General features: G+C 49.9%; 1 protein-coding gene across 4 annotated transcripts in view; it reads right to left on the bottom strand.

Moving 5' to 3' along the window:
• The window catches only part of LOC137627716 (uncharacterized), a 252300-nt gene that overhangs the window by 184084 nt on the left and 46635 nt on the right, over positions 1-21581 (bottom strand). For all 4 annotated transcript variants that reach the window (XM_068358974.1, XM_068358971.1, XM_068358972.1 and 1 more), the window contains exon 2: positions 14187-14393. In XM_068358974.1, coding sequence (XP_068215075.1) covers positions 14187-14383 — 197 coding nt within the window. In that variant the 5' untranslated portion in view covers positions 14384-14393. The remainder of the gene's footprint in view (positions 1-14186; positions 14394-21581) is intronic.

Genomic DNA, 21581 nt, shown 5'->3' with positions numbered 1-21581 from the left:
TATGGATGAGACCGGCTTGTTTTGGAAGAGAATGCCGTTGCGAACTTTCCTGTTCAAAGAGGAAGCCAAAGCCTCTGGCTTTAAAGCATTCAAGGATCGCGTTACCTTCGTGATGTGTGGCAATGCTGCTGGATTTTTGCTAAAGCCGGGGCTTATTTATAAGTCGAAAAATCCTCGCGCTTTGAAAAATAAGAATAAGAATCTCCTTCCCGTGTACTGGATGCATAATCCAAAAGCATGGATTACAAAGATGCTGACCTCCAACTGGTTCCACCAGTGTTTCATCCCGCAAGTCAATGAATATCTCGTAGAGAAGGGCTTGCCATTCAAGATCCTTCTCCTTATGGATAACGCTGGTGGACACGCAACTGACCTGTCGCGTGAGGGCGTTCAGGTTGAGTTCCTGCCACCCAACACCACGTCATTAATTCAACCGATGGACCAGGGGGTTATCAGGGCGTTCAAGGCCCTCTACACGAAGAATACCTTGGCGGACCTCGTTGCGTGTGTGGATGCTGCCCAAGAGGATGAGGATGAAGATTTTAACTTGAAGGCGTACTGGTGGCAGTACACCATAGCCACGTGCCTGAAGAATATTCAGAAGGCACTTCAAGAGACGAAACCTGCAACTGTGAATGCGAGTTGGAAGAAGTTGTGGCCCGAGATTGTTTACGACGACGAGGGATTTACTCCGTCGGAAATCCAACACTCTGCAATACGCAAAGCTGTGCAGTTGGCTGCCATAATTGGAGGTGACGGGTTTGGCGACATGACGACTGAAGACGTCGACGAGTTGTTGGACTGCCATTCCCAGCCCCTAACTGACGCAGACCTCGAAGACCTGACGAAATCGGCAAGCGAAGAAGAGAGTGAAACCCAGGAAGAGACCCAAGAAAATGTCGAAGAAACGGGCTTAACACTAGAACGGCTTGCCAAGGTCTGCAACCATATAAAGGAGGTGAAAGAAATGTTGCAAGAGTGGGACGAGGATATGGTTCGGTCTATGCAATTCTCCAACAAGGTCGATGACATCATGACTCCCTACAGGATGCTCTTAGATCGAAAAAAGAAGCAGCGGCAACAACTTCCGATCACAATGTTCTTCCAGCCTCGCAAAAAAGAGCCAGTTCCTCCTGCTACTACGCCTTCGGAAGAAATTGAAGAAGTTGAAGAGGTGTCCCAGGAAAAGACACCTCCGTCTGAAGAGACATAAAATACTACTCATTGGCTGCACAGTAGAACACATCATCAGCTTCATCATCATCATTTCTACTGTGCAGCAAATTCATCACCATCATCATTCAAGTTTTTCTTGAACTTCTTTCGTGGTGAGTACAGTAACAATCTTTATTTTTTACTTTAATATTCTAACATTTTAATATTTGTGCCTGTTTTATAGTTTAGTACTGTATGCATTAAGTTAAAGGGAAGGTTTTAAAAGTCTACATGTTGTAACCTATCATATTTTTTTTGTTTAAATTTTACATTTACGTACGTAAAACAATCTCTCTCTCTCTCTCTCTCTCTCTCTCTCTCTCTCTCTCTCTCTCTCTCTCTCTCTCTCTCGTAAATTGATTTTTTTTGTTTAAAATTTACATTTACAGTACGTACGTAAAACAATCTCTCTCTCTCTCTCTCTCTCTCTCTCTCTCTCTCTCTCTCTCTCTCTCTCTCTCTCTCTCGTAAATTGTTTTCCTGCTTTGCTACGTACAATATGTACTGTACAGTACTGTATGATTTTATATAGATACGGTAAATTATATTTGTAAGGTAACATATTTTGTAAATGCTTTTACTGTAAATACTGTACTGTATCATTATTTATCACTTTCATCATGCACGTTAAATGCCTTGTTTGTTCTGAGCGTGGTTGTTTACTGAGCGTACAGTACTTTATGACGCCGTCGTTTCAGGCGGCGTCATAAAGAAAAACATTTCATTTGGAAGTCCTAAGAAAAATTAAGTAAAACATTGGTAATAACAAAATCAACATACTGTATAATCAATACAATCGATGCAAAAACTAACCTATACATATATGTGTACACTAAATGAGTTTGTTTCTTCATTATGATCAGAGATGAACGTAAACAAAACATTGGTTGCCATTTTTTATCGTGCTTTTTAGGTGTTTAGGAAACGCATGATATAAAATCGCCTTTAATATTTGTGCCTGTTTTAGTTTAGGGTGCTGTAGTACACGCATTAAGTGTTCTGTACATTAAAGGGTAGTTTGTTAACAGTACTACGTACAAGGGAAGGTTTTAAAAGTCCGAATATACATGTTAAATAAATAGGTAAATATGATGTCACTACTTCGCGGATTTTCACCTATCGCGGCCGGGTCTGGAACCTATCTACCGCGATAAACGAGGGTTCACTGTATGTGTATACATATATACATACATACATACATACATACATACATATATATATATATATATATATATATTATATATATATATATATATATATATATATATATATATATATATATATATATATATATATATATATATATATAAAGTAAGGGAAATTTTTCTCACAGAGCTGGGACAGCAACATGAAAGAAAGTTTATAAATTAAGAGAAGGTCGAAGTAATATTAAGAGGAAGAGAGAGAGAGAAAAATTTAGATTAAAACTGGGGGAGCAATTTCCCCAAGTTCGAGAGCCCTCTTGCCCATCACCAAGTTTCAGCACGGGAATGATATGCCATGCTGAAGCTCAATGAATTCATCAAGGCATTCTCTCATTAAGAGGGTCGACGGGGAGGAACCATGGACTTCCGTCTTGGAACCGCTGGAGAGAGGATGACCTCTCCAGTGGTATCCTGGGTGTTCTAGATGGTAGAATTGGAGGAACACCTGCTACAAAGGCCTGAGGGACATCCCTGGTTTCTGAAAGTAAGAACCCTCACCTGAGACAATCGACAACCCTGCAAAAGGCTGTGGCTCTGTCCTTATCATGGGCTGTTCTCCTGGGAGAAGGCAAAGTTCTGCGTTTTCGGGCTGGTGAAATAAGAGAAGAACCTCTGCAAGGGGCAGGCAAACAGCGAGATGGAGAATGCGCCAGTGAGCCCCGACAGACTTGCGAAGGAGAGTATTTGGGCACTTGTTTCCTCTCTTGCGAACAGGGGCGTTGCGTATAACGATGACATTCTGGGGAACGACGATGTTCTGGAGAACGACAATGTTCTGGAGAATGACAATGTTCTGGAGAACGACAATGTTCTGGAGAACGACAATGTTCTGGAGAATGATGACGTTCAGGCGATCGACAAAGTTTTGGTGAACGATGGATGGTTGGCGATCGGCTAAGAGTCACAAGAGAGTGACAAGTAGTTGTAGCACGATGATGAGCAGGCAAGTGACGAGGAGCTGAAGGACTGCGAACAGTCAGTGATTCGCAAGTTGCTAGAACTCGGCGAGAATGCTGAGAATCCAGAGATTCAATGGCACTCGCAAGCCAAAACCAGCTGTTCGATGGCGAAAGCTCGGAGAGAGTCATTGGACAGGCGAACATCACAAGGCTAGCGAACGGCGAGTCTGGGGAGAGACCGATAGGTAAGGCAGGGGTCGAGAACCAGCAGGCAGACGGCGAGGCTGACGAGAGTCATCAAGCTGATGAACCCTAGGCAAAAGCTGCGACTGAGGAGATAAGAGCTGATGGGTGGGCGAGCCGCGAGGTTCGAAGAACCATCCGGCAGATGAATGCGGCGACCTGAAGAGACGTCTCTTTGCCGAAGGCGAAGGAGAGAGTCTAGGGCGACGAGGAAGACCATGAACTTTACAAGTTCGGCGCTGGCGCTGACGATGACGATGACGAACCTTCGCAGGGAAGGACTGCCCACCCGGATGATCTCTAGCAGGTCTCTGGATGGGCATCTCTATGGGGGTTCTCACTTGCGAGCAAGAGAGGTGACCACCCACAGTAGAGACTTGCCTCAGACTTTGCTCCACCCCCAACGGAAGCTCAGCAAGGGGGGGGGGCAGTCTTTGGCAACGGCAACAGTAGCAGCGGAAGAGGCAGGGCGGGAATCAGTGGCAAGGGCAGCAGACGACTCCTCAGCATCACGAAGGTCAACAATCAGCAAGGCCAAGAGAGCCACCTCAGAGGATGATGAACACTGCCTCTCAGCACCAAGTTGAAGGAGCTGCAACAGTGCCTTCTTTGAAGGGGGCCGGTCAAGCCAAGGAATGGCCACACCTGAAAAACATCAGCAAAAGATAAGGTTTCCCCAGGAGGGAGGGGCGGGGTCGTTTTGCTAAGGGAAGTAGTGCCATCTCTTGAGAACCGGGGTTGACCCGGCATTAATTGGCCTACACTACTATTTGACAGTTCTCCACAGGAAACTGACCAACTGGGAGCTTCGGGGAGAGTTTGGGAGTAGTAGAAGAAACCTTGGATTTCTTCAACTTCCAGGAAGACCCCGAAGGCGACGAATTCCTTTTGGCCTTCTTCTTTCGTTGGTGCCCAAACTTTTCCCACTGGGAGTCAGACCACTCCTGGCATTCAGGGCAGGTGTTGTACTTATCACACCGCCGCCCTCTACAAGTGGGACATAACAGATGCGGGTCCTTGTCAATGGACGAAATAAAAGTCCAGCAAGAGCGGCCCTCAGATTCTGGGAAGGTTCGCATTACAATGGCAAGAAGAGAGCACACACACTAAAAAAAGAAAAAGTAAACAAAAGATTGGTAATGACAAGTCAATAATTGGTGAGGTGGAAGAACGGTAACGTCCATTCTTCACCCAAGCCAAAAGCAAACGAGCAAGTGGGTGGTTAACAATCACTACAAATCTAATGGCTCGTCTTCCAGCTTTGCTGAAAGTATACCCCTATAAATAGCGTTGGTTCGTATTTAGTGACGGAACAATTAGTTCTTTAGACATAAGGTGAGTTTGTTCTTGTCATTCCATCTTGCATGTCAATGTCACTATGAACTGGATCATTCCTGTTTTGGATATTTCACGAAGTTGGATATAGAGACTGCCAATATAAGAACATGACGAATACTGCTTAGAATGGCAATAAATGGATATAATGACAATAGGCCAACTTTTACTCATGAAAATAATTAACAATAATAATATGAAATATATAAGACATGAAGAGGATATTATTCTGTAAAAATGATAGTTGAGTAAAAAGGAATAAAATAAGAAAAAGACAAATCTCGTAGTGTGTCAACAATTTGCATTAGCCTACTGGTGAGTTTTTGTCTAGTTGTGGTGGGACTTTTAATTAGAGGCAGAGAGGCTTTCTATGTGATTTGAACACTATGACAACATAGAAAAACAATAAAATAGACTACATAATCTTGAAAAAGAACTAGAATCGTAAGTATTTCGGTTGATGGAGAGGCGAGATGTGAAAACACTAAATTAGACCTTACATAATCATGAATAAGACTAGAAGAGCAAGTATTTTAGTTGGTGGTAGGATGAGATGTGAGGATCTCTACATCTCCAAGCTGGGGGTGTCAGGGGGGGTTTGAGTAATGCCTCAGGTAGGGAATGTTGCCATTCCTAAAGAGAATGGGGTGATTATTGTATGGTAACAGAAAAACAGACTAAAATAGCTCTTACATATTCAGAACTAAAGGCTAGAATCCCAAAGGCTTTGTTACTTGGCTGAAGACACAAGGAAGAGGGATTAATGTTAGGAAGATGAGATTTTTTAGTGAATTTTCCCGAGTGTGAACTGTGTGTGATATGCAACCATGTGCTATATTCTTTCATAGCTTAGCTTATAATAATAATAATAATGATAATAAAAATGACAAATTCGAAGATAATTTGTATTTTTCCTAACCATACAAACCTTAGCTATTTACAAAGGGTTATTACTTTTAGCGTAGCTGAAATGGCGAGCCATTAGAATTTAACGAGGGTGTATTACCCCCGCGCTAGTTAGCGGGGGGGTAGGGGAGTGGTAGCTAGCTACCCCTCCTCCCCCTCACACACAGGTGAATACTCACTTTCACTTAGAGGTAGGACTTGTCTTGGGGGACAGGGCTGGCGGGCAAATATGTGTAAATAGCTAAGGTTTGTATGGTTAGGAAAAATACAAATTATCTTCGAATTTGTCATTTGTTCCGTAACCGAAATACAAACCACGCTATTTACAAAGGGTGACTTATCCCTTAGGAAGGGTGGAAAGTCCCCAGCCATACTGGCTTTGGCTTTACCCGGGGACTCAGAATCCGAGTGAGTCGCACTCGAGAAAAGGAGTCCCTGCACCTCACAAGTTCCTTGCACCGCAAGGAACCATGTGGCCTACGTAAGCTTGTGTGTGAAGGAAGAAGTGTGACCCGTCCTAGGCAGTTGACCTGGAGTTCCAGAAGGAACTCTGGGTTAGGACGTTCCCAATACCACCTCGTCAGGGTATGGGGGACGCGACAGTATTGACTCAATACTCGGAACACAAGGAAGCATGGTTTACCTGCAGAGGTTCGAGGTCAGCTATGCAGAGACCAGGATGCTGCTTCCCCGTAGAGGGGATGATGAAGAAAGAAGTAAGGGCCAGACATACTTCTTTCGTTCATGCAGACTAAAACCTGATAACAATGCCCTCAACCTTCTGCTACCTGTCCAAAAAGGAGCCTGAGGTTAGACCAGCTGTTGTGTAGCCACCACGGAGCGATAGAAAACGTATCGAGACTCCTGTGGGTCACGCCCTGCAGGAAGCGGGCTGCGAAGGTCATCAGACGCTTCCAGACTCCAGCTTGTAGCACCTGCGTCACAGAGTAGTATTACTCGAAGGCGAGGGACGTTGCGATGTATCCAACATCGTGCTGTAGGGCGACGTGACGGGGGAGGGTCTGAAGACAGGTCGAGATGAATGTCCTTGAGTCCGGGCTGAAGAGGTATACTGGTGACTCTCCCCCCATGTCCTCCTTGTGTTCCCAAATCGGCTGCAACTGAGGCCAAACTGCAGCTGTTCCCAGCGCTAACCTCTCGATTCCTGTACTGGCAAGAAAGAGAAGGTCTTGGGACATCAGACACAGAATGGAGACTCAAAATCTTGAATGAATCGGACCGAAGGGTCGGGACCCTCAGATTCTGAGTGTAGCCAACAACTCAGGAGCGAGCCTGAATGTTGCCTTCCCCTCTTCCTTAGAAAGGGGGGGAGTAGTAAGAGACCAAGAAGATTGCTTACACACTGGCCGTGGCCAGAGTGAGCAGAAGACCCAAGGCGGAATACAATCCGAGGCCTGTCGTAAAAGGGTCTTGAGAAGATCTCTTAAAGGACTAAAAGTCCGAGCCATGCTCCAAGTTGGAGGTCTTCCTCCGACTAGGGCAGGGACGATCGTAGCTTCGCATGAGCGAGGATAGATCCAGCGGGCAGGAAAAAGTTATTCCTTTAAGCCTGAAGGTCAGGGAAAGGCTGAGCGACAGGCTTCATTGCCAAGAGCGGAAAGGAGTTTCCTCCCGCCGAAAGGCAATAAGACCGTTATTGCTGGAGAAGAGGCCTCACGGGAAGAGGTATATCTCCCACGGCACCAACCACCTTAGACTCTTCACTTTGCCTGGGAGACCCCTGTGGATGACTATCGCAGATGACGCGACCTCCGTACCGCGACTGTAGCGGGTTGTCTCTTCTAGAGGAGGAAGCGTAGTGTCTCCAGGCATGAAGCCGAAGCGACGCCCCGGTTCGGGAGAGATGTCGCAGTGTGGTTGCTTGAGTAGTCTGCGCCGTGGGAGAAGCTCTCCCGGGAGTTCCGTCAGGGGAAGCAGAGGGTCCAGAAACCGTTCTGCGCATAGTCCCAGTGGAGCTCTCCCATTGAAAGGTTGACAGACAACCTGGTTTTGTTGAGACCCATTGTCCGCAGACAAAAAGGAGGGAAGACGCAGGCGTCGAAGTTGTCCCACCATCACCGGAATGCATCTTGCCAGAGTCTCGGGGTCTGAGACTGGGGGGAAAACTAGCGGAAGCTTGAGGTTCCAAGCTGTCGCGATCAGGTCCCCCAGACCAGCACTTGCTGGTTACCCAAGGTCAAAGACCCCTAGGTACACTCTCTCTATGAGGCTCTGCTCGGATAGTCTGAGAGAAACATTCCCCTGCCTGGAATGAGAGAGCCGATGGTGGAATTGAGAGAATCTCAATCATCCCGGTATCTCTACTGCAAGATGTGAAGGTGTGAAAATGCGTCCCCTGCTGGTTAGCATGAAGTCGACACGCAACGGGGCGACTTGGCAGGAGCGGTAGGATCTGAAGAGGGGCCAGACTAAGGCCCTTAAGCCTGCCTGAATGATGGAGAGGTATCCTTCAGGTCTTGACCATAGGCCTGGACCGGAACATGCCCCCCCCCCTTTCCTTTGACGAGTCCGAGAACCGCATCAAGAATGTGGGGAAAGGACGAGAATATCCACTACCATCAAGAGGCTCCATAGGTCAACACCCATTGCAGGTTTAATAGTTCCGCTGGTCCCATAGGGCCAGGGAGTCCGGTTAAACATTGCCTGAAGCCACCGGAACTTGGATCGCCCCACATGGAACTTATCCTGAGGCGACCGTTCGGACTATAAACGGGTCAATGAGGAAAGAAGAACTAGGAAACGTTCCAAGGTAGGGCTGAAAACTCTGCTTGACTGAGAACAGGTACTGCGACTCTCCTCAGTCTTGCCACAGTCAACCGAAAGGAAGGCTCGGAGGATGTGGTAACAGAATCTGGCGTCCCCAGGTGGTCACCCATCCAAGTACCGACGTTGCTTAACCTCGCTGGACGGACGAGAAGCGGGGTTTCCAACGTGGTAAGGCGGTTGACTCAATATCATGGCCAGATACTCCAGATGTTGAGGCAGAGGAAGAGAAGGCTCCAAGCAAAATACCATGAGCCCACACTCATGGTCAGCATTCGGAAGCTTTTCCCGGCGCTGAAGAAGGTCGAAACCCGAGCCTACCGGAGTTGACCAGCCCTCCAAACAGCAGAGGAGGCGGAAGTCTGCACCTGAGCGGCCAAGAGGAAGGCAGGGAGAGTTCTCTGGGGAAACAAACCTGCTATGCCACGGCGGGATAGCCACACTGCATCATAAGCAGGAATACTTGCAGTTTAGGCTGAATTCGACGAGCACCCTGGAAGATGGATGGAATGGAAACTGAAAGTACCCGTCCTTCCGATCCAGGGTTAAAGGAGTCCTGTCGCCTCGTTACCAGTCTGATCGATTCTGCTGGTCTACGCTGGCCGAAGTTTGTTCGACAAACTTGATCAGGGCTGAGAGGTCGACTATGGACATCCCCTCTCAGATCCTTCCTTACAAGAAAGGATCGACTGAGGGGGCCGGGGGTGAAGCCGTCGATGATCCTAAGGAAGACCTTCGCCTAAGGTATGGATCATTCTGCCCAACCGGGCAACTCTGCTGATGCTATGGCATAGAGGTTCAGAGACACTGAATTCGCTGACAGAGACGGCAGGCGCGATATCCTTGGCTACTCACAGAGATTGTGCGGGAATGGGCATCGGGAAGCTGTCATTCGGATGAGTAACCTTAAGCATCCTCCCAGCGAAAAAACCTGCAATCCTAGAGTTCGTGAACTCCTTTTAGGACTATGCCCCCCCGGGGGAGTCTCCCGTGCCATCTGTTCCTGACAGGAGGAAACTGCAATTGGACACCTTGTCCCAGTTGTCGTAGCCGATAACTTAGGCCGACGTGGTTGAAAGAAAAGGGAGCTGGAGCCCTGCAGAGTCTGGAAGAAAGCGCCTTGGAGGAGTGAAACCGGAAGTCGATTTACTCCGCACAGCAGATGTCTAAGTCTCTGTCCTTGGGCAAAGACAAAACTCTTCTCAAGGATGGAAGGGTGTCTGAGGTCGTTGACCTCCACAGATGAGACACCCGAAGGAAGCCTTCAGTCAGCGCGTCCAGATGGTACAACATCGAGCTTGTCCGCAAGTAGATACTTAACGACGAAAGGCCAAGGTGCCTGAGCTCGAGAGGAGGAAAGTACCCTTGATCTTCCTGTAGCTTCCTTGAACCAAACCTCGGGCCGTAACCGAGGAGGGAAAGAACCTGGTAAGCTCCCAGAGGAAGAGGTAAGCAGTCATCCCTTGTCCGATGGAGAAATCTTGAACGGAAAGCGCCCCCGCCAAAAATCCTTCCAGGGCGGGAGAAGGAGATAGTACTCGTGCAGGAGAGGGGACCCTCGAGACCGACCTCTTGGGAACCAACTTCGCCCTGGGGGAAGTCACCACGAAGTCCACTCCTCTCTTTCTCTTCAGCGTAGGAGAGACAGCCGCTGGTTTGTTACCCTGGCCGGTGAGTGCTGGTTTCATAACCCTCATTAACGCCCGTGCCAGCGGATCAAACCATGTCTGCTGCTCCAAGGACACAGAGTCCGAAATCCTCACTAAGGTGAAAGGGATCGGGCGATCCTTTGGAGAGGACACGACGGTTCCTGCCTGAAAAGAAGGTGGGAAGAATGCTGTACTGACTTGTCTCCGTCCTGCACTACCAACCTGAGCTTGGATGGAGGTGATCCCGAGTGCCGCCTAGGAGCACGCGTCCCTGCTGCTACCACCGGCTGTGGAATTCGCCGCGAACTATGGTCGCGCGAGGGCGAACGGTCGCGCAAAGGCGAATGGTCGCGCGGGCGCGCAGGCGAGCGGTCGCGCGCGGGCGCGCAGGCGAGCGGTCGCGCGGGCGCGCAGGCGAGCGGTCGCGCGGGCGCGCAGGCGAGCGGTCGCGCGGGCGCGCAGGCGAGCGATCGCGCGGGCGCGCGGGCGAGCGATCGCGCGGGCGCGCGGGCGCGCAGGCGAGCGATCGCGCGGGCGAGCGATCGCGCGGGCGAGCGATCGCGCGGGCGAGCGATCGCGCGGGCGAGCGATCGCGCGGGCGCGCAGGCGAGCGATCGCGCGGGCGCGCAGGCGAGCGATCGCGCGGGCGCGCCGAGGGATCGTGCTGCCGCGTAGGTGAAGAAGATCGCTGGCGGTAAGCGATGGCGAGCAGCATGTGTAGGTGAATGATCGCGTGATAGGGTGCGATGGTGATCAGCATCCGCAAGAGGGCGAGCGTTCAGGTTTGTGCGATGAGGAGCAGCATGCGTAAGCGGGCAATCGTGCAGGGTTGTGCGATGGCGAGCAGCATGCGCAGGTGAATGATCGCGTGAAAGGGTGCGATGGTGATCAGCATCTGCAGGAGGGCGATCGTTCAGGGTGGTGCGATGAGGAGCAGCATGCGTAAGCGGGCAATCGTTCAGGGTTGTGCGATGGCGAGCAGCATGCGTAAGCGGGCAATCGTTCAGGGTTGTGCGATGGCGAGCAGCATGCGCAGGTGAATGATCGCGTGAAAGGGTGCGATGGTGATCAGCATCCGCAAGAGGGCGATCGTTCAGGGTTGTGCGATGAGGAGCAGCATGCGTAAGCGGGCAATCGTTCAGGGTTGTGCGATGAGGAGCAGCATGCGTAAGCGGGCAATCGTTCAGGGTTGTGCGATGGCGAGCAGCATGCGCAGGTGAATGATCGCGTGAAAGGGTGCGATGGTGATCAGCATCCGCAGTTGAGGGTCGCGCGATGGCGATCAGCATCCGCAGTTGAGGGTCGCGCGATGGCGATCAGCATCCGCAGTTGAGGGTCGCGCGATGGCGATCAGCATCCGCAGTTGAGGGTCGCGCGATGGCGATCAGCATCCGCAGTTGAGGGTCGCGCGATGGCGATCAGCATCCGCAGTTGAGGGTCGCGCGATGGCGATCAGCATCCGCAGTTGAGGGTCGCGCGATGGCGATCAGCATCCGCAGTTGAGGGTCGCGCGATGGCGATCAGCATCCGCAGTTGAGGGTCGCGCGATGGCGATCAGCATCCGCAGTTGAGGGTCGCGCGATGGCGATCAGCATCCGCAGTTGAGGGTCGCGCGATGGCGATCAGCATCCGCAGTTGAGGGTCGCGCGATGGCGATCAGCATCCGCAGTTGAGCTAGTAGCTGGCGAACCATGTTCCTTCAGAAGTGTTGGAGAACGTTGGCGTGCCAGCTGTAACACACGTGGGCGATCCGGAGATCGCTGGCGAGCTGATGATCGCTGACGAGCTGACGATCGCTGGCGAGCTGACGATCGCTGGCGAGCTGACGATCGCTGACGAGCTGATGATCGCTGACGAGCTGATGATCGCTGACGAGCTGATGATCGCTGACGAGCAGAAGGCTACGCGTGGAAGCCTGCGCAAAGAAGAAGAGTCCTTGACCCCGACCTGAACCGAAGTTCTAGATCGCGAGGGCGAACGTGGGCGCACAGGGCACGTAACAGGAACCGCAGGGAAGATCATCTTGAAAGCGCTGACGAACAGGAGAGCGCTGTCGAACAGAAGGGCGCGCAGGGAAAACCCTGACACGCAAGGGAAGAACCCCCGTGGGGGCAACCCTTTGCCCCGAAGGGATCGTTGTCCGCCGGGAGACTGATGTCCGTCGGAAGACCGCTGTCCGTCGGGAAGACCGTTGTCCGTCGGGAAGACCGTTGCCCGTCGGAAGACGAGATTAGACTGCTGTCCATCTGCACCAAGACGGAAGATCGAGAAAAAGAAGTTGTAGGCTGCCAACGGAGATTCAAAAAGGCGCCTCAAGCACCCTTATAGGGAGATGAGAGGCCCTTACGACGAGGCCTTACGGCGAGGGAGGCCAACAGCAACAGCAACAGAAGAAACCTCCGAAGAGGAGTCTCTATGAGTGTACTCTCTCGCGAACGAAAGAGAAACACTTCGTGGAAGAGACTGGTCAGCCAGTGACCTAAAAGGGGCAATCCTCCGAAGAGGAGCTCCTGCAGTTGCCCAGCCCCTTGAGCGAAACTGCAGGTGCGACCGCTCAGCACCAAGAGCATAGTCGCACGAAAAAAAGGCAAGAGAAGAACCCCCCAAAAGAGGAAAAGCTCAAGCCTGGACAGGAAAAAAAAACTTCCCTCGGAAGGAAAGTTATCCGCCCAAGGAGGCAAGCCTCCTGACTGTTCTAAAATGAACTGGAGAGCTGTCCGTCGACACGGGAGTACTACCAGTAGAAGGAGACACGCCCCTGACGACAATACAAGGGGGGAGGCAGCAACAGCCGAATCCCCAGGACTCAACCAGACAGCTCACACCGTTGCTATATTACAGAAACGAACTAGATCGGTAACTGTAAAAAAAAATAAAACAAATAATATTAGTACACATTCATTCCCCCGGGAAGGCTCCGAAGAGGAATCCCGAGGAAAAGGAACAAGAATTACACAACAGGCACGTGCCCTCACAACCACTTACACTCGCGGAAGGAGAGCTGTAACCAAAACAGAATTATAACAATTATAATTATGTAACTATGTAATTATGTAATTTAAAAATGAATGAACACTAAGGAAAAAACGAAAACCCCGAAAGGAATCGTTCTACAAGCTGAAAAATTAACAACTACAATTAGATTCATAAACTAATTGAGACAAAATGTACGGCGTAGCAACCCCACCCACACGGGAAGGAAGCTACAAGGGCGTAGTAAAACATAGTAAAAGGGTGAACGACCTCAAGAGAGAGAGAGAGAGAAAGACCGAAGTCAAACTCGATCGCAACCCATAAAATTAGGCCGTGGTGGCCTAACTGCCGAGGCCTCCACGTAGATATCGTACACTACACACACACATCTGAAAAGGAAACTTACTTATTTCTATACTCAAATATACTGTATATACAAACATGAAAACATGTTTACATATATATTGAGTAAAAGAAAAGTAAGCGATTAAGTAAAGACAAAACAGACAATGGCTGCCAAGCGAGGACCAAGACAGAGACGTCTGTCACAGTCCGAGCCAAAAGTGAAAGTGAGTATTCACCTGTGTGTGAGGGGGAGGAGGGGTAGCTAGCTACCACTCCCCTACCCCCCCGCTAACTAGCGCGGGGGGTAATACACCCTCGTTAAATTCTAATGGCTCGCCATTTCAGCTACGCTAAAAGTAATAACCCTTTGTAAATAGCGTGGTTTGTATTTCGGTTACGGAACAAATAATAATAATAATAATAATAATAATAATAATAATAATAATAATAATAATAATAATATAATGATGATGATGACGTATCCCGACGTCACGGTGTGTATTATCAGGCATGTTTTGACGTACATCAACCTCATCGCAGCGAAGGGGTTAACTCCAAAAAATATTTTTGAAGTACAGTAGTGTATATTCAATATATTTCACAAAAAAGACCACTGAAAATTAAAAACTTACTTCAAGTTTTTGTACATGCTTGAGTGAATGGGGAGCCCATATTTATCCTTTCCCAACTCCTGGGTATAGACCCAAGTTCCACCAACTCTGCTAGACTGTTCCCAAATAATGGGCGTTAGATCAGCCGCTGCTAAGGCATGGCGTGCACCACAAAGACCAGCCGCCCCTGCTCCAATGATGCCAACAGTTTTCATCATTCCAAAGTGTCTATGGACAGAAAGGACAGTCAGACATGACAGTATTTTTGGGCTCAAGCCATGGCGTCCTGATGGAAGGTTCCTGTTTGGTAGCTTCCTTGGGTATAAGACTACTAAGATATTCCCAGAGAATTTAACCACAGGTTATCACAGAATTCCAACTTCTGGAGCGAGTATCTCAAAGGTTTCTCTTTAAGACATCGTAATACAACAGGGGACACGCATGTCTGATCGTGCCACATAGCTATCTCCACCCCGAACAGAGTTAACGCTTCGGTGTGTAAGGGCTGAGAATAGCTGGGAGCCGTTCCACAGCTAATCTCACTCGTGGCTACTACTGATACTCGAGACGTAAACAAACGGACGCCATTGCTCTAATGACGTCACGCGCGTCTTTATCCTTTGTTTAGTAGCTGCCCTACTTAGACGGATTTTCCCTTGTGTTAACTTTATCGCTTTGCATCTTCGCTATGTCGTTACCTTCAGCCTCGCCTTCTTCTGGAAAGTTGAGTACAAGGTTCCAGTATTGTTTAATTAAGCTCTGGCCGTAAAGTAAATATTATTTCGCGAAATAATTGATGTTTTGTGGCAGAGCTGTGCCTCTACCGGACCCGCCATTTTATGGCGTCGTTGTTGTTTTGCATGTCTTATTTAGTTAGCCACAACAACGCTTCCGGCATTATATACTAATCGAATACATTAGTTTATTTAGTCTTCATAGCTAGGAACTTTTATATCGTGTTTAGACGCTTTTTATCGGTCATCGATTGACCTCATACCAGTCGGCTACTATAGCCCCCAGGCCAGGAGCCTACTTACAAGTGTTCATGCATGATTTATTAGTGATCCTAGACTAAGTTATGAAGATAGTGGCATTATTATTTTACAATACTTTTGACTAGTGATGCAAATGTTTTCGCCTTCAGGGACCATATAGGGGATAGGCTAGTCAGTGATTCTTTCTAGCCTAACCTAACCTTAGGACCCCTATATGCTTCCTTCATCCCCTGCCTTGGCACTCCCTCTATTTAGCCTTGATCCCTTTTCTGAGTAAAGGGATTAATTGTCTAATAGAGTATTTATATCGCCTCTCAGTCCTCCCTAAAGGAATGAACCCCCTTTAGGATTGCGTCTGAGAGTGAGGTTAGGCTAGCCTACCTCTATGGCTAGGATAGTCTATGACTTTCCTGCGATAGCGATATGTCTTCTTCCTTGCCTAGTTCAGAACTTTTAGCCCTGATCTAGGCCGGGTTAGGAAGGTTTCTCTGTTCCATGCTGAAACTGTACTCTTGCACCGTTTTAGCCGATCAGCCTAATCTTAGGTTAGGGAGTGTCCTCCCTTCCCTTTGTGGCCGCTCTGGTACAGAAACCCTTCCTGGGAAGACCTCTCTCTTCTCCCTCCCCACCTATCACTTGTATAACCTAGCCTATGCTTAGGTTAGTTTATACTCATCTGTCCCCTGTCCTACAAATCCTCCTTAGGGTGGATGAGTAGGGCTACCCGAGCTTCCCTGTGCTGTCCGCTCTGGTACATATACCTTCATAGTGTCCTATAAGGTTAGTTACTAGTGTAGCTCTGCATAGGGGAGTCTCCCCCCCCCCCCTCTTGGGTGTTCCCTAGTCCTCCCTTGGGCTACCTGCTCCCGGTCCCTAGTGACCCCTGCTTATGGATGCTAGAGCCTGTCTCTATCATGGGTACACCCCCTCAGGGAGGGGGAGGGATGTCTGGAACCCTGACGGTACTTCCTGCATCCTTTCCCCCCTCCCCCTGTCTCTCTATCTATCCGGGTGCCGGTCTCTTGCCGCCTCTACTGTCGGCAATACCTGCCTCCCTCTTGGTGACTTCCCTACCCTTGCCGCCAGCCCCCCGTGTACCGAGGGACTGCCGGCTGCCGCCGGCTACTACCGGCAGCTTTCCTACTCCTATCTAATCGTCCGCTTGCCGGTCGATCTCCGGAGTGCCGGCATATACTGCCGGCAACCCGATACTACCTGTACCATCCTTACCCCAGTCACCAATCCGGCATCCTCCGGCTGCCGGAGCCGCCGCTCCCTGCCGGCGTGCCGCCGTTGTGCCGGCGGCCGCCATCCTGGTATCTAACTGACTTTGGAAATTGTCTGTTCTAGTGCCAGAATCTACGCTGGAGCGAGCTCCGGCGTGCCGGCGGCTTGCCGGATGCCCCGGAGGCGTCAAGAATACTTGCACCCCCTCTCTGTAGCTATCATAAGACTAAGATAGCCCTACATTGCAAATAGATAAGCTGCCTTGCTTTTAAGATCAGTACCTAGTACTGCTCTATTAGTGATCATGCTGTCTCTTTGCATTCTTCTATTTCCAGCATGCTATGTGCATCTTAGCGCGGCTGGTTGCCAGAAGCAGTACCCTTAATGAGGCCTTCTGGCTCTTAACTGGGAACCGAATGAATTCGATCCCAACCTTGTCCTTGGTTTTCCATGGAGTTCCAATATAATGGGAATCCTAGGAAACTATATCCAATGATCTCGGTCATTTGGATTATCCCAGGACCAAGCCTATGGTAACCAGCCGGGCGAGATGCATGGAGCGTGTTCTCCTTTACTGTTTCATTCTCTATGCATCACACCTTCTTTAAGTTAAGATTAATGATTAATATTAACTTAATTTAAGAGCCATTCCTATGACTCCCCCATACTCATTTTCTCTTTCTTCCACAGGAGGAGCAGATGAAGTGTGACTTCGCCTACTGTGCTGTGAAACGCTCGCAGTTTTACGGACATACGGCGTGCAGGACTCACGCCCCTTGCTCAGACAAGAAAGGGGATTGGAAGTTCTGGAATCCACTGGAATGTACGGTCTGCCAGGCCTACCTAGTTGAGGCCTTCCATAACCCTCCCTCAGCGGAGGTTAGAGACATTGCTCGTGAAAAACTGCGCAAGTGGGTGCGTGGTTTTCAGAGAAATGCTACTGGACCGTACCTGGCCACCGAAGAACTGAGGTCCCTGTTGTTCCCTAAGGCCTCCCCTGACTCAGTGGTTCCAAAGGAAGCAATCCCCACTGTCCAAATTACGGTGGAACCTGATGTGGTCATGGCTCAGTCCATGCACGAGTGTCGTTTAGATTCCGAGGATGATGAACAGATCTCTGACGTCTCGGAAGACACGGAGAAGACGCTTATGGCTCAAGGAGCCGAAGAGGACGAAGACAAGGTGGAATACACCGAGTCGGAGATTGGAGCTACTCCCTCGTCCATCCCTCCGCCTACTCCTACACCGACGGAAATGTCCATTCCGTCTACCTCCTCGACCCCGGATCCTTCCTCTTCTACCCAAGAACTGATCCGACTGATTAGAGCTGTCATGGACGACAGACTGAAGGAGAACCAGGAGTCCATCAGGTCTATGATTGGATCCAGAGACCCGAAGAAGATCTCGGTCAAGGATCTCCCAGCTTGCTCTCATGCCAACCCGTGGAGGTATGCAGAGCATATGGTTATTGCGACCGGCAGGATCTTTGTTAGTGACAAAATCGGCACGGTCCCGTTGGAAGATGTGGAGTTCTTCCCAAGCTTCGAGGCCTACCCGGACTGTTACGTCCGGCTTCGTTCCGAACCTGCCTCGAAGGAGGAGACCGAACCTAAAGAAGAGATAGTGTTCGATCTCGCAAAGGCCCAGGCTATGCTAGCCTCCGCATTTAAGAGCAGGGGCTTTACCTGCTCTAAGCTTCCTGCCTTGAGCAAGAAGCATCCTACATATGTCGCACCTGACACTGCGATTCTTCCCTTTTTGGAAAAGGCCTTGGCTGCATGCCTTAAAGCGGCGGAAGAAGGAAAACCCTGCCCTGCACTGGAGGAGTGCAGACCCTTCTCCATCGTGACACCCCCTGACACTAGACAATGGAAAGATGTCCAACATACTTTCGTCGTGGGTAGGCTCGATCCTGACGTCGCCGGACGTCAGTTTAATGAAGACCTCCCTAAGCTCAATGATCACCTCCTTCGCCGGGAACAAGACACGAAGGAGAGGCTTGCGGCATCTCTTTCTCATCAAGTCCAACTTGAAGTTATGGCCTGTGACACAGCAGTACCTGATCACTACATGGTACTGGCCAAATCCCACTTACTCACAGTAATGAAGGACTTGTACCATTTCATAAAGGCTCGTAGAGCCTGTCGTGAATTCGTGTTTGTCGGTGCCACCGTGAAACACGAACCCCGGAGGCTGATTTCCTCCAACATCTGGGGTAAGCACCTGTTTCCTTCTGACCTTGTCAAGGAAATAACTGACAGAGCCGCCACGGAGAATAGGAACCTTCTCCACAAGTGGGGCATGTCCAGAAAAAGGAAAACCTCTCAGGACGATGGACCTCAGCCTAAGAGGAAACCTCAGAAGCCGAAACCCCAGCAACGTCAACAACGACGTCAGTTTCCGGGACCCGCTACCTCCCAAGTGGTTGCCCAACCACAACAGACCTTTCAATTGGTCCCCCAACCGGTGTTGTCACAGTCACCGGTCTTCACCCCTGCCTTTGAGCAGCCATCCACTACCTTTCATGCCAGAGGTAGAGGCTCGTCCAGGGGTGCAAGCAGAGACGCCTCTCGTCGTCCCTCCAGAGGTAGAGGAGGAAAGGGAGCTAGCGGCCGAGGCAACAAGTCCTCGGGACACCAGAAGCAATGAAGTGCTTCCGGTGGGAGGAAGACTCCGCCAATTCCAGGATCGTTGGACCTTCGATCCTTGGGCACACAGCATCATCAAGAACGGTCTAGGCTGGAGTTGGGTGCAACCACCCCCAATCTTCCAGCGGTTCTTTCAACAATCGACCCCCATTCTGGAAGAATATGTTCTAGACCTCTTGAACAAGAAGGTGATAAGGAAGGTAAAGTCCACCAGGTTCCAAGGGAGACTGTTTTGCGTTCCCAAGAAGGACTCAGACAAGCTCAGAGTCATTCTGGACTTATCCCCCCTCAACAAGTTCATAGAGAACAACAAATTCAAGATGCTGACGCTTCAACAAATAAGGACCCTTCTGCCTCAAGGTTCCTACACGGTCTCTATAGACCTGGCGGATGCCTATTGGCACATTCCAATGAACCATCACGCTTCCTCCTACCTAGGATTTCGACTCCAAAGAAAAAGCTACGCCTTCCGGGCCATGCCATTCGGCCTCAATGTGGCCCCTCGGATCTTCACAAAGCTGGCGGATGCCATAGTACAACAGCTCCGCCTAAGAAACGTCCAGGTGATGGCCTACCTCGACGACTGGCTAGTCTGGGCTCCATCGCCCGAAGAGTGTACAAAGTCTTGCGACGAAGTTACCCAGTACCTAGAACACCTGGGATTCAAGATCAACGAGAAGAAATCTCGCCTCTCTCCGGCTCAGAAGTTTCAGTGGCTGGGAATCCACTGGAATCTTCAGTCACACCGCCTTTCCATCCCCCAGAAGAAAAGGAAGGAAATAGCAGGGTCTGTCAAGCGACTACTGAAATCCAAACGCATTTCAAGACGACAGCAGGAACGAGTTCTAGGCTCTCTACAATTCGCCTCAGTGACAAACCCAGTGCTTCGTGCACAGCTAAAGGATGCCGCGGGAGTCTGGAGACGATCGGCATCCATCGCTCGAAGAGACCTCAAGAGACGGCTTCCAAACAGACTTCGACGCCTCCTAAAGCCGTGGTCGGAAGCAATGGCCCTGAAAAGGTCCATTCCTCTCCAACACCCTCCTCCATCACTCAACATCCACACGGATGCCTCACTGGAGGGCTGGGGAGGTCACTCCCACCTGAAACAAGCTCAAGGGACCTGGTCTCCACTATTCAAGACGTTCCACATAAACATCTTGGAGGCCATGGCGGTCCTTCTTACTCTGAAGAAGCTATCCCCGCCGCCCTCGATCCACATCCGTCTAACCCTAGACAACTCGGTGGTAGTTCGTTGTCTCAATCGCCAGGGCTCAAGATCGCCCCAGATAAATCAGGTGCTTCTCCCAATCTTCCGTCTGGCGGAGAAGAAGAAGTGGCACCTGTCTGCAGTTCACCTACAAGGATTCCGCAACGTGACAGCGGATGCTCTATCTCGGACAAACCCGATAGAGTCGGAATGGTCTCTAGACGCAAGATCATTCTCCTTCATCTCTCATCAAGTCCCAGAACTTCAGATAGATCTCTTTGCAACGAGCGACAACAATCAACTTCCTCTGTACGTAGCCCCGTACGAGGACCCCAAAGCAGAAGCGGTGGACGCCATGTCACTGGACTGGAACAGATGGTCGAAGATATACCTGTTCCCTCCCACCAACCTTCTGTTGAAAGTCCTCTCCAAACTGAGAACCTTCAAAGGGACAGCGGCCCTAGTGGCTCCCAAGTGGCCCCGGAGCAACTGGTACCCCCTGGTCCTGGAGCTGCAGCCCAAGCTGATCCCTCTCCCGGGCCCAGTTCTCTCTCAACAAGTACAGAAGTCGACTGTCTTCGCTTCATCATCGAAAATCAAGGACCTTCATCTCATGATTTTCTCTCCCTTGCCGCAAAGAAGAGGTTTGGGATCTCGAAGAAAAGTCTAGACTTCCTAGAGGAATACAAGACCGAATCCACGAGACGGCAATATGAATCATCCTGGAGGAAATGGGTCTCCTTTGTTAAAGCAAAAAATCCTAAAGAAATCACCATTGATTTCTGTATGTCCTTCTTCATTCACCTTCATGGACAAGGATTAGCAGCCAATACGATTTCAACCTGCAAATCGGCTTTGACTAGACCAATTCTATATGCTTTCCAAATTGATCTGTCCAACGACATCTTTAACAAACTGCCGAAAGCATGTGCTCGCCTACGCCCAGCACCCCCTCCGAAACCGATCTCCTGGTCACTAGACAAGGTACTCCATTTCGCCTCCAACTTGGACAATGATTCATGCCCCCTCAAGGATCTGACTCAGAAAGTTATATTTTTATTTGCTCTCGCCTCGGGAGCTCGAGTCAGCGAAATAGTGGCATTATCAAGAGAAGAGGGACACATCCTGTTTGCTGATTCAGGAGAAGTGACCCTCTCCCCTGATCCGACGTTTCTCGCCAAAAATGAATTACCCACCAAAAGATGGGGCCCTTGGAGAATATGCCCCCTGAAGGAGGATGTCTCTCTATGTCCAGTAGAGAGTCTCAAGGTCTATCTTCGCAGAACTTCAAACTTTGGTGGAGGCCAACTCTTCAAAGGAGAAACATCGGGCAGCG

The sequence above is a fragment of the Palaemon carinicauda genome, chromosome 35 (assembly GCF_036898095.1).
Source record: "Palaemon carinicauda isolate YSFRI2023 chromosome 35, ASM3689809v2, whole genome shotgun sequence".
In the NCBI taxonomy this organism is placed as follows: domain Eukaryota; kingdom Metazoa; phylum Arthropoda; class Malacostraca; order Decapoda; family Palaemonidae; genus Palaemon; species Palaemon carinicauda.
This window is presented reverse-complemented; position numbering and strand designations above follow the sequence as displayed.